The 13,528-nt window shown below is 41.8% G+C and overlaps 1 protein-coding gene and 1 long non-coding RNA gene across 19 annotated transcripts in view; one reads left to right on the top strand and one right to left on the bottom strand.

The window, feature by feature from the left end:
* Positions 1-13,528, top strand: part of ACACA (acetyl-CoA carboxylase alpha) — a 284,222-nt gene that overhangs the window by 236,810 nt on the left and 33,884 nt on the right. For all 18 annotated transcript variants that reach the window (XM_025439931.3, XM_049114191.1, XM_049114189.1 and 15 more), the window contains 5 exons: positions 4,618-4,761; positions 5,349-5,469; positions 8,884-8,980; positions 12,001-12,097; positions 13,196-13,331. In XM_025439931.3, the coding sequence (XP_025295716.1) occupies positions 4,618-4,761; positions 5,349-5,469; positions 8,884-8,980; positions 12,001-12,097; positions 13,196-13,331 (595 nt within the window). The remainder of the gene's footprint in view (positions 1-4,617; positions 4,762-5,348; positions 5,470-8,883; positions 8,981-12,000; positions 12,098-13,195; positions 13,332-13,528) is intronic.
* LOC112655085 (uncharacterized) lies at positions 5,468-13,265 on the bottom strand. Its single transcript, XR_003133538.3, has 3 exons — positions 13,131-13,265; positions 8,802-9,019; positions 5,468-5,702 (listed from the first exon to the last, which is right to left on the bottom strand). It is a non-coding gene; the product is annotated as an uncharacterized LOC112655085 (long non-coding RNA).

The raw sequence follows: 13,528 nt of genomic DNA, 5'->3' as shown, positions 1-13,528 counted from the left end.
TAGAATCATGAACGACGTCCACTAATGATGATTGCTTGGGAAATGTACAAAACCTCTCTTCAAATCCTCTTGAGAATGGAAATATCCTAATGAGAGGGAGGATGGCAGGAGGGACTCCGTTCATGTAGCCTAAATTCTTAGACGCAAGAGGAATTTTATACTTCCAGCTTCTTTAAATAGAAAATTACCCTGACTCAAGAATTGTTTAGGGGGAAAGATTGGCTAAAGGGGGGGAAAGCAGCAGTAGATTTCATTTTTTATTCCATCGATATGCATCATTATTTTTCACATCTTCAGCACATGATTGCAAATATTTGCCTATAAGTCTAAAGACCCCCGACATAATGTGTATACTCAGGACAAAGGCAGTTTTTTAAAAAATTGAGCTAAGTTGCATCTATGAAACTCAGAAATCTCAATGCCTATGCTGACAAATATCCTGACAAGTAAATACTATACTCATTTGGTATTACATAGTGATTTCATTTGCACAAAACCTCACAATGCTCTGCCACTTCAGTCAAACGTCTGGAGCACTGGGGAAAGGAAGAACGTGTTTATCTTGATCTCCAAAAAGGGATTTAAGGGAGAGAGCAGGCGGTATATTAGACTGTTTTCATTGCCTGTCAGCTGCGGTAAACCTGAGCTGTCTGCGGTGTCTCTAGATAAGCCACAACAGCAGCAGAGGCCTTAGCATGTATGTATGACTACATTCATTTGTACTTTATGTATCTCAAAATTTCTAAAGGCTGTGTAGCATCTTCAGTGGAGCCTTTAACAATTGTGTGTCTGCTAATCACTGGCTTTTATGTGGTACCCTTCCTGCTTTGGTCTGCCAGCTGCAATGAATGAAGTGCTGGATGAGGCTTAAGTTTATATTAAGTGGATGAAGATCCTCCTTCCTGGCAGAGACAGCCCTTGTTCAGTTCTGTGGTGTGGGCACTCTTCAGCAGAGGACCCTGAGGTGGTGTCTGTTCGTAATATCTTATAGTACTGCTTTTCCACCTAAGCCTGCGGGGCCTCAGGAGCTACCTCTGTTTGAATGGCCTCTGTGTTTAAATATGGTTATTGATGCTTGTTGGGAAGCTAAATTAAATGTTTGCATCACACAGTAGACCATGTGAGAAAAGTAATTTGGGAACATGGAAAATGGCTAGGAACTCAACTGGCACCAAAATGCGTATGTTGGAGTTGAAAAAACATGAATAAAGCTCACCTACTTTATGAAAATACTATGTTAGTGAAGGTTGTTTACCCCAAATTTTTCTGTGAAAAGTTGGTAGGGCAACACGAAAGAATAAAGCAGTGGTACTGTCTAGGTGGGCTTTTTTCTTTGCCTTTCTAGATGCTGATCATTTCAGCATGATCATTTCAGAGTTAGGCAGAATGGATTTCGTCCTAGCTCAGATTCTGCTTCTTTGGTTGCAGCTTTTGTTGTGAAGTATTCTAAAATCATTAAAACCACTTGAGTCAGCAACGACCCCTATAAATCAGGAGCTGTTGTGTGCGCCCTCATTCTACTGGTGCATGCTCCAAACATACGGTCATTGAAGATGAACTGGAGGGTACTGCTCTCTCTTCACCGATTGTAAAGTAGCTATGATTGTTAGCATTTGTTTGTGATTAGTGAAGCAGGTTTTATTTCTGTGTGTCCTTTCCTCCCCACACCCACCCCCTAAGGCCAGTCACAGCCATTTGGATACCCTGTTAGTCTAGCCTATAATTTTTCCTTTAATTCCCAAAGCAAATGAATTTTCTCACATGACAAACATTTCTTTAGTCTGATAGTGTCCTTGGTTGCAGTAAGCCCTGGTTAGGTTTCTTTCTGAATCCAGTGTACAAATACTGCCTTTTCAGAACAATGCCAAAGTGTCAAAAGCTGAGTTTTGCTTATAAAGGGATGACATGCTAGGTGATTAAACTCTTGCTCCAAGTTTGTCTCCCATTAATTTATAGGAATATGGGGTGGAATGGGCAAGTGGCAGAGCCTCTGAGAGTAGTCCCAGTCCTGGATTCCCTTCCCTTTTTTTTTTTAAAGATTATTTATTTATTCATGAGAGACAGAGATTGAGAGAGAGAGGCAGAGACACAGGCAGAGGAAGAAGCAGGTTCCACGCAGGGGGCCCGACGTGGAACTCGATCCCGGATCTCCAGGATCGTACCCTGGGCTGAAAGCAGTGCTAAACCGCTGAGCCACCTGGGCTGCCCTCTCTTCCCTTTTGAAATGAGGGACAAGGATGTGTCAGGAAGATGTGTGTGGACAGCTGAGCAGTTCTTGGTCTGCTTTGTTCCCTTTTGCCAAGATTGGTCCTTCTTCAGTCCGCTACTAATTTTGGAGGGGCGTGAGGTTCTAAGCAGGTGGACATTATCAAGTACTAGAAATAGTGTTTCATAGGAAAGAAAGCTGTCTTTCTGAGTAGGAAATGGTGCCAGCTCTCTTCTAGGCAGCAAGAGTTCTTGGCTCCTGACATAGATTGTGAATATCAGATATTCAGGGTCAGTGCAGTGTCTCCTTTTTATTTCATTTCCCCCTTTCCAATTTTATTTTAATAATTAAAAATACTGCTGATCATACTGAATGACTTCTGGCAGAGAGGCGGTCTGTCCCAGAAGGACCAGTTGTGGGCCATCGGGTTTATGACGTCCATAAAACCAGAGCCAGATCGGAGCATGGCCTCCCTGAGTGACAGGATTTTTGCTTCCACCAGGGTCCCCCATCAACTGACTGCTTTGGATATTTGTTTTGGGTTGGTTTTTTGTTCTGTTTTGTTTCCTGATGCATGTGTGACTCTACATGTGTGCACACATTTAAAGATATAAATGAAACAGGTATGTAATGCCCTCTGCCTGTTAGAAAGACTAAAGCCATCAAGATAACAAACGGCATGTATTTGCTAGAATGTCAAAGTTATGAGTTTATTTTGTAATGATGTGCTCCTGCCTTCATGAGGTAAACTGGCCGTGGCGGAGGTGTTATTAGTAATATGGACTCAGTGGAGCAGAAAGCTGAGTGACCGAGAGATCAGTGTATCAGTCAGAGAGAGGGCAAATGGAAAGAGACAGCAGGAGAATGAGAAAGGAGCCACAGTGCCTGGGCTGAGATTAAAGACACACTGTGAGAGGAGGAGGGGGAGCCCAGTGGTCACATACAGTCTCCCCTCTTCCTGGGGCTCCTTCAGAGGAGTTGCCAGCATGTCTCTCAGCTCAGGGCTGTCTGCAAAGACTGGTTCTCTGGACTTCCTTACCAAGGGAAGCAGTTTTTCTTTCCATATCCTTTTCAGAAGAGTCTCTTCGTCCCTTCCAGCTGAAGTTAAGTGGAATGGAGGCCAGTTGGGTCATACGGAGGTGATTACTTTGGTCACCAATGTCCTCATCCTTTGCAGGGACCTGATGTGGGGGGGCTGGCCCAGCATGGAGAGCTCCTAACAAGAAGGAGCAAAATGGGAACATGCAAGAAGAATTTGCTGGCTTTCTATTTATTAGATTCATCCCAGAGACTGAAAATGAATAAAAGTTACTAAGGAAGAAAATTTGTGTTGTGATTATTTTCTGGAGGAGGAGGGGAGAGGGAAAAGAAAAGGTAAAACACAATAAGTGCTCTACAACTGTTTAGAGCTCTCCAGGGCTACCCTAGATGACGGGCAATTACTACACACTCAGCAGTGTGCAGTAGTCAGTGATCAGGCTGCCTGGCTTCCATTGCTGGGTCAGAAAATGTCCCTCCCTGAAAGAAATTATTAACCGGTCTTCTAGGGAAAAAGAAACCCTACAATTTCCAAGCCCACGAATATTCTTTCTTCCTATTTTTTCTTCTTCTTTAAAGGAAACTGTGGTTTCCAAACACAGGTGCTTTTCAACCTCACATGGGTTAAACTCCTCCAGGGACACACCAGGGATAGAGGTGCTCTGTATTCTCTGGAACCTTGGCAGAGAAGGACAGAGGAGAGACAGGCTTGGGTATAAATCACTGCCCTCCACTCCGCACACAAAGACGACTTTAGGCTCAAGGGTTCATGTATGTATCATGAGTTGCTTCAGGATTTTGCCAGCCTTAGGGCTTGTGTGTGGGGCTTTAAAAATCAATTGTAAGGGGAAAAGTAATCCTTTAAAAAAATTCAGGGACCCAAACCTCACAGCTTTTCTTTAAGTGAGACTTGTCATTAAAGATTGTCAGAAGACCGGCATGTTACCTCTTTGTGTATCTATGCAGTAACCCTGCTGGCCTGCAGACGCTGGGGTTGCCTGTACTTCCGGGTCTCAACCTCACCCTCGCACCCCCACCATAGTTCTAGCAGAGTTGAAGTATGCTAACACCTGTCTGTGGCAGCTAGGAGAGAGAGGGAGAGGCTTGCTGGTTTTTATTTTTTTTTTTTTTTTTTTTTTTTTTTTTTTTTGCTTGCTGGTTTTTAAATTGTAACGGTATCTATGATTGTTCAAAAGCCTCTTTGATTTTCTAAGCTTTCTTTTGAAGACAGAGGTCCAGAGAGTCCTTCAGAACAACTCAGAGGCTGGAATCTGTGTCTTGTGGAGAAAAGAACCCATTTTAGTGAGAATCACAAAATAGATGTTGCCTTTATTTCCATCCAGATGAATGTCTTCTCTTGCTTGTTTCTCTAGGTCCTTGGGCGGGAAGTATACACCTCCAATAACCAGCTCGGGGGCATCCAGATCATGCACAACAATGGGGTGACCCACAGCATTGTTTGTGATGACTTTGAAGGGGTTTTCACTGTCCTGCACTGGCTATCCTACATGCCTAAGGTGAGCCTTTCCCACCCAGCAGACACAGCCCACAGAACCTGGCCTTCCCACAACTCACACAGCCTCTGTGTTTGAGATCTCCTCTTTATGGTGGAGAAACTATTTTATGAAATATTCCACTGAAAGGTAGTGGTTTCTCTTTCCTACAGCCATCTACAGGAAAGGCTTCTACCTTTAAAATGCCTTGAAAAATGCCTTTGGATATCATTTGTTAGACCCCTTTCTGATGTTTTCCCAAACACAGAAGCCTTCATGGCTTATCTGGGCTCAGATCACTCTGGGTTTTCTCCTTTGTAATAGCAATCCACCTCTTCCACTCCCCTTAACCCCCTGGGAAGCTTCCCATAAAGCATGGGTACACTGAAATCAGGAGTCAGAATGTACCACTTTTTGCCAGGCTCCTACGTGAGACTTGAGACCTGTTCTCAGGGCTTGGCATATAGTTGTGATGCCTGTAGCTGATGACTGGGACAGATGGATATGATTCTGTATTTGGTCCCTGTTGTCTTTGTAATGATCGTGGCTGAGTTGGGACTCTGGTCCTGCTGTTCTCTGATTGCTGTGCTTTCTTCCCGTATACCTTTCAGAATGTGCGCAGTTTAGTTCCTCTCCTGAACTCCAAGGATCCTATAGATAGAATCATCGAGTTTGTTCCCACGAAGGCCCCATACGATCCTCGATGGATGCTAGCAGGCCGCCCTCACCCAAGTAGGTATATATTTGAGGGTCCTTTGGTACCCTGGCCCTCAGGCTGTCAGTCTTCCTTTTAATCACTAACCAAGGGGATCCCTGGGTGGCACAGCAGTTGAGCGCCTGCCTTTGGCCCAGGGCGCGATCCTGGAGACCCGGGATCGAATCCCACGTCGGGCTCCCGGTGCATGGAGCCTGCTTCTCCCTCTGCCTATGTCTCTGCGTCTCTCTCTCTCTCTCTCACTGTGTGCCTATCATAAATAAATAAAATTAAAAAAAATTAAATCACTAACCAATTCTTGCACAACAGTATATGACAAAACAGAGCTACTAAAGTAGCTCTTGAAATGAGACAAATTTTTAAAACAGCTCTCTGAAGATCAAGGTGGAAATTCCTTCAAGAACAGATGAGAACCAAATGAAATTAGGTGTACAAGTCAGTCACTGAGGCACAAGCAGGGCAGTCACTAATACATTTCTTCTGTTAATTGTTTTTAAAGCCCTTGTTACTTAATTGGCTCAAAGACTTTAAAATGGGTAAATCTAAGCAATAAAATCATAGAACCTTTGACTGTCTAGTCTCTCTGTAAACAGAGACTAATCAGATCAGCTTTAGAAAAATTATTTGACCCTTCAGCATAGAACATTACTACACTCTTCTTGGCAAGCTATTTCCGAGCATCTACTCTCCATATACCCTTCTTTTCTTACGATATTGACAAAAGTACTGGTACTTGCTCTAGTTATTAACATAAGATTACTTTGTAAAGTCATTATTCACATAGAGATTGTCCAGAACTGTTAATTTTATAAAGATTATACAATGAGAACACACCCTCTCCCTCCATGCTTATCTAATATATCGCTCTGTCTTATGGCTGATTTTATCTATCTTTTAAACAAAAACAAAACAAAAAAAAAGTGATGGCTCCAGGTAAGATGAATGTAAATGTATATTTTTGCTTGTCGGTACATTAGACTGTTTTAACAAACCTTACTTATCAGGTAGTTCTTTTGTGAAGCCCCAAATCCCCCTGCTCCATTTTTTTTTCCCCTGCTCCATTTTGAATCCGTTTTTTTTTTTCAGGTTGAGAAAGTGTTTGTTCTTTTTTGCATGTTTATTGCAACTATTTCAGAGAAAGCTGTATCTAAAAGAAGAATAGACTGCAGAAGATAATTCATTAAATTTAAGAGTTACTGTGATTTTGTTGAAAGAAAAAAGAGGTCTGCATAAGGAAGACTTAAACATTCATAGGTACCCACTCTGAGCTAGGTGGGACTGCATAGCACTTCCATATACATTATCTTATTTGGGCTACTACTTCTCAGAGATAAAAAGAGATTACCACTTTACAAGCTCAGAGAAGTTAAGTGATTTGTGCAAGGTCACACAGCTATTACTTAGGAATTGGGGCTTAATCTGCAGACCAAGTATAGATAATATAGAAAAATCACCAGAGGAATTTTAATTTAAAATTTTACCTGTTGTCTTCAATGCCTTTTCTTGTTGCTCTTAATAAAACTAGTTTTTCTTACATAGCCAGAAAAATCACCATAGTAATCTCCCTACCTCTCATTTGTATGCCATGATTTTGATAAGAACTGTGAACCTAAGATACCTGTCAGCCTTAAAATCTAGGACTTTTCTGGGAGAATTCAGAACAAGACTCCATGAGTCTTCTCCTGGGAATCATGTAGGGGAGGGTGGGGTGGGGGAGCGGTGTGTGCATCTTAGCTGATTTCTGAGTCCTACATCTAAACTGAATACAATCTGCTTTCTGGGGGGTAGGAGGGTGAAGTTCACCTACACCAGCCTTAGCCTACCGATGAGCCCCTTGCCCCTGATCAACATACAAGGCAGTATTTAAAGAAGAAAATCTTTACATTTTGATGAACTTTGTTGTTCCAAACCATTGTTATTGAAGTAAGAATCCTAAAATGATCCTCGCGTATGAAGTTAAAATTTCAGTATCCTGAAGCACTTAGAAGTTTGATTTAGAACCTTCATCAAAATTTGAACTCTCTTTCATGGGATGAACAGATGTGTGTGTATGTAGGTGGGCATTATCCTGGCCATTATTAATGAGATCCACAGAATAAAATGAAATTTGTGATAAACTAAGTTTTCTGTTTTTTGGGTAATATTTTTTCATCGACTCCCTAGTAATTCATCCTGCTGTCTATGTGCAGCTAACACTCGCTCCCAAATCGAGTGACTTCAGATTTTAATTTAGTGGAAGCGTTAAAGAAAGCAGATGATTCCCTGTGATAAGTTAAAGCAGATATCTTCTAGGTGAAAAGTTAAAGTCATTTATTAGAGGAGATAGTGCTGTGATATTCTTCAAACTGACGCCCAACACGAGACCAGAATCTAAACGATCGGCTTTGGGCTCACGATAGAGAGATAATTTTGAAATGGATGATCACATTTTACACTGGGGCCATAGAGGCAAGGAATGTAGAACACAGTAATTACAAATTTAGTCTTGATAAAACACTCTCCATCCTCTTTAAGTCAGCAGAGGTTAGCTTGCTCGGATCTCTACTTTTAATTGGTTTTGGACTTGGGTTTTTAGGGGGCGGAGGGCCATGTTCAAATTAGAAGGATCACTGAGAAACTGCGAGCTGAGGGGCAAGCTAGGAAACAGTTATTTGCAGAAGCTTTTATGGGGCCTTGGTCAAACACGGATACCTGTGGAACAAAAGTTTTTTTCTTAACCTAAGATGTCGAAAGTTACATGTCTTGCCAGTGAAGGAAATTCTGTGTGCAGGGGAGGTTAATGACATTAAGTATGTGCATCTTAACCATTATATTTTTGCTATGTGTTGAGTATATGGGTATAGCCCTTTCTTGTAGAAAGATTATACTTCTTCAGCTCTAAGTGAAGTGGATGTATCTTGTTGCTTTTCTAGCAGAGAAGCCAAGTCCCTTTTCTTTTCCCCAAATTTGGGTCCTCATCTGATCATTAATACTTATCATTGGCTGTCTTCAGCTTTCCATTAAAAAAAAGTCAGTGGAATCAAACAAAATTGTAAGCTAAGTTTTAAAATAGAAATAGACATTTTGAAAACACTTTAATGAGTTGGCTGCCTTTTGACAAATGTTTGTAGTGTTTTGAAAAAAGCCAAGTTATTTATTTAAAAGCATGCAAACTCTCTGCTAGCTGAACCCCATCGTTTAACAATAAATGATGCTTTTGTTGATAAATGGTTCTTTTTATGCAGACTAGCAAATGAAATAGGAGATGATGTCTGAAGGCATATGAGCATTCAGTTTCCTAATGCGTGCATCTATTATAATACGGTTAAAAACAACAACAAACTCCCCAAAACAGTCCCCCAAATCCAACCTTAAATTTGCCAGTTCCAGTGCATTTTCAGTGTATTGATGGTCTTTATTCTCTTTTTGTTCTCTTCCTTTCCCTTCTATAGCTCAGAAAGGTCAGTGGCTGAGTGGATTTTTTGACTATGGCTCTTTCTCAGAGATCATGCAACCCTGGGCACAAACTGTGGTGGTTGGCAGAGCCAGGTAAGAGCTCTTTTGTCTTGGAAGCTCTTCTTCCTCCAACTAAAAACAAGAAAGGAAAGGGCCATGGCTGTAGAGGTTTTTACCAATAATACTCCCTGTCTAAACTTTCTAAGAGTATTGGATTATAGTCATGCCCAAGGCAGCATAACTGGAGCCCTGGTTCCCAGTAGTCATTTACTGTGTCACTCCAACGATACGTTTAATCTGAAGTCTGGTTTTGACATTTCCTTTATACAATACTGAAAGAAAAGCTCTTTGAGGGCTGAAAAGCCCGAATACAATAGCCATATCCCACCAGTGACTTTTCCCTTCTCCAAAGACCGACTTCTTTCTGAAGTAGGTGACAAATGAATCAGACTCATCTACCTTGCCATGTAACCCAAAAGATCTATGTAACTTAGAAGAAGTTCCTTCCTAGCATCAAGATTATTTAAGTATAACAAATGCACGATATTGGCTTATCATCAGATTTGAATTGCAAAGAAAAAAGTTTACCTGAAACAGGAATGAGTAAAATAAACTGGAATAGATTTGCAGGGCTACCTATATTTTTCAAATAGGAAATTGAAGTTTCTATTAAATTTTAATACCCACTCTAAGAAGTGCTTCACTCAACAGCAAGCTCTGCACGAAATAATCTGTAGCGCTTTGTATAACGAGCACCTGCCAAGGCTGATCTTAATCTTGTTCCACACTGCAGAGACATGCTGCCCTAGGGACCCACATCTGGAGCTCACCTTCCTCTTGGGGGCAATCAGTTTTCCTTATCTTGGTGAAAAGTGGCACCTGCTCAAGATTCTCAAACATGCCACATTGGGTTGAGATTTAGATTCTAGCTTTGAAAATAATTCTAGGCTTTGTGGTTCTCTCGGTACAGCAGGTCAGCACGTCTCATGCTGCCAATGACAAGGAGCCATCAGATGGCAAATCCAACAGACAGGATCTTCCACTGTGACTCTGAATATGAGTCACGCCTGGAGTCAGCTGAGACTGAAACTCACAGGGGCTAGCTCCCGTTTTCTCTTGCATCTCAGGTCTTCTGCCTCACCACAGACTTCTGGGTCCCAGTGAGAACTATTCTTTGTGCCTACTGGGGAGGGGAATGTGGGAGATGCACTAGAGAGAGAGAGCCCTCCTACCCAGGATTATCAGTTTGTTATTGAGGGTCCTCACATCATACTCAGACCAACTTTTTTGAAAATTTGTCTGTTACCAACTCTGCTTCAGTTTTCCTGTCTGTAAAAAACATGACAGATTTTAAGCCCAGGAAAGCGAAACCTTTGTTAAGGTCTTTAAGATCCTCCCACAGGAAACAAAATAATGCTTTACACTTATGATTGGAAGAAAAGGGATTATTCTGTGAGCAAAATCAGTCAAGCTTGGCTTTAGTTAGCTCTGCCATTGTTTATTGCAACACTCACTCTACTTCTTCCTTTCTTTCCATCTGATGAGTTCTGGGCTTCTTACTCCAAACACATACACACGCTCACAAGTATATAAAACACAAATGGAGCTAGCTTCTTTCAAAAGCAATGGCATTTCAAGAAATAAATATAAATGTATTCTTCTGGGATTGTTACTGTAAGTGCTGCCAAAACTCATCTTTGGTATGTATGTTTGGAATATGTGTGCTATTGGCTGTAAATTGTCTTTTATTATTCCATGGCACCTTGTCCAGGGACACACTATAAAACAAGATGTAGCATCTTCATGTGCTAGCCTGATAAAATTTATATGAAGTATAATAGAAAACAGAAGTTGTTCTGAGCTGTTTTCAAGTTCAATAAATAACTGTAATACTCGGATAAAGATGTTCTTTATTAGGTCACATGGGCCCTAATATATAAGTTATAAGTTACCGATTTAGGGTGGCTTTTGCAATTACAAGTTTCCAGTTGGATTGTTAATCATTGTGAACAGAAATATTTCTAAACCCTCCTGTGTACCTCCTGCTCATTGTCTGGTTATCTAGAGGGCTTTTGATTCTGATTCAGTGCAGGCAAGTGACAAGGGGGTGGGTGGTCCCCACTCAGGCCCCTGTCAGGCCTCTTGTGATGACAAGAATCCATTTCCAGTAGCCAGTGTAACAACCAAAGACCATCCTTCATGGAAAAGTTTGTTATGGAGATGCTGTGGGGAACAAGAGACTATAACCCATCTCAGCCTTGGCCCCAAGGAATGCAACTGAGAAAGTGAAGACTGAATTACATTTTCCAGAGTAAGGACTCACCCTGTACCTGCAGCCACTGCCACTACCCTCCTTTCCCTCACTCTCTCTTTCTTCCTGATTTTTACAAGGAAATCTTTCTGAAGACCAAGTTGGGAGAGTATTATGCAGCACAGATACAAAGGCTTTGAGCTCCTGAAGAGTTTTTTAACTTAACATATATTGGAGATTAAATGCATGCTTTCCATATAGATCACCTATTTCACCAAGAGTAACTACTGCAAGTTATCCCTGTACCCACTGCTATTTTCCAGTGAAAGAGAAAGTTAAGGGCTTGCTTAACCACCTCAGAATCCTTGGCACATATTTTTCATCATCTCCTTAACACAGCTGCATATTCCCCATTCACATGCCCAGTGTAATTTCAGGCACCTCCTACCCTTCAGACCTTCCTGTCTTCACCAAAGAGATGCTCTAGATTAAGCTGAGAAATTTCATTTGGCATCCACAGAGAAATGTGTGTGCATGCATGCAAATGTGCGCACACACACACATCTAGACTATTGAGTCTAACTACTGAGGCTCCCCAAGTACAACCCTTGGTTTGCATTTATCATGTGGTGGAGAACAGGAATGATTCTAAGGGTAGTCTCCCCCTGTGTTTACAAAAATTTATCAACTCCAGAGTTTCCTATTCTACCTCTATAAGAGTCAGATTTCCAACCCTGTTCTCTGTATTTGCAATTTCCAATTCGCACCCCTCCCCTCAATCTTTTGATATGAGGCTAGAAAAGAAATAACTAGCTATACTGTTTTCATACATTGAGTTCTTATTTGGCTCATTTTTTATCAGGCTAGGAGGAATACCTGTGGGAGTAGTTGCTGTAGAAACCCGAACAGTGGAACTAAGTATCCCAGCCGATCCTGCAAACCTGGATTCTGAAGCCAAGGTAGGTAAACCTCGAGTACCCTGAGCTCCTGTGCTTGGAGCTGGGTTTCCCTTCTGCAGAGCCTATAGATACATTGGGAACATTACAAACCACCAATTTTGGAGGGAATGGTAGTCAGCAACATTGAATAATTTCAGACTGTCATGTGCTCACTTTTAAGATGATTGTAAATGGACTACAAGCTAAATTCTACCTGAAAAATTACATAGGCCTTTACATTGGTCTTGTTGATGTTAGAAAACAGTCTGTATTCATTGGGGAGATGGTCTTACAGAAAGGCAGCTGTCCCAGATTCTCTGAACACACACATGAATGAGCTATTACTAGATTTAAGAAGGCTGCAAATGGCAAATGTGAACACCACCACTCATCTTTTCTTTTTCAAGGGTGGGTTATATTTTCACATCCTGACAAGATTCAGAAAATGAGTGTGGGAGAGGCCAGAAGAGGGTACTCAGCCGTGTCACATGTCTATTGACCAACCATGGTACAGAGAAAGCTTGTACAAAGCACAAAGATGAGAGGACTGGAGACTACAGTTGGCTTGTTTTGAGGACTAGTGTAGTTGAGCGACTTAAAGTTGCCTTGAGGAAGCCTAGAATGAGGATTCCCAAGACTGCATTCTGCTTCTAAAGCAGTTAAGAGGGATCCCTGGGTGGCACAGCGGTTTGGCGCCTGCCTTTGGCCCAGGGCGCGATCCTGGAGACCCGGGATCGAATCCCACATCGGGCTCCCAGGTGCATGGAGCCTGCTTCTCCCTCTGCCTGTGTCTCTGCCTCTCTCTCTCTCTCTCTGTGACTATCATAAATAAATAAAAATTTTTTAAAAATTAAAGCAGTTAAGATATCCCCCTTCTGACTGAGGAGTGGTGATATAGTCAGGACTTAAATCTTTTTAAGGAGTATTTAACAGAGTCAAAGATCCAGGGCCCTTTCTTCTTTTTTACTTCAAAGATGATCCTCTTGATGAACAACAGTTTTTGTTTGTTTGGTTTGGTTGAATTTTTAAAATAGACAAATAAGACCTTGTTCACCTTACAGAAATTCCCCTTCAAACTCTGTTGTTCATTGTGTCTTCCTTTTTGACTTTCCCCAATAGATAATCCAGCAGGCTGGCCAGGTTTGGTTCCCAGACTCTGCGTTTAAGACCTATCAGGCTATCAAGGACTTCAACCGTGAAGGACTGCCTCTGATGGTCTTTGCCAACTGGAGAGGCTTCTCTGGTGGGATGAAAGGTGATTGGCCGGGCTCTGGGCTGGAGGGGCATAACTGATTCCCCGGAACTTTACAGCACAGGGAGGGAGGGTTTATACTGGGCAGAGCCAATGGGTGTCCTGACAGCCCATCAACCCTAGGCTTCTTGGGGATTATATTTCCTCTGAAATATATCTTCTTAGTTGCAGCTTGAGTGGGAAAATATTCTGTGTTTTAA

The sequence above is a fragment of the Canis lupus genome, chromosome 9 (assembly GCF_003254725.2).
Source record: "Canis lupus dingo isolate Sandy chromosome 9, ASM325472v2, whole genome shotgun sequence".
In the NCBI taxonomy this organism is placed as follows: Eukaryota; Metazoa; Chordata; class Mammalia; order Carnivora; family Canidae; genus Canis; species Canis lupus.
The sequence above is the reverse complement of the archived record's forward strand: the minus strand, read 5'-3'. Positions and strand labels throughout refer to the sequence as shown.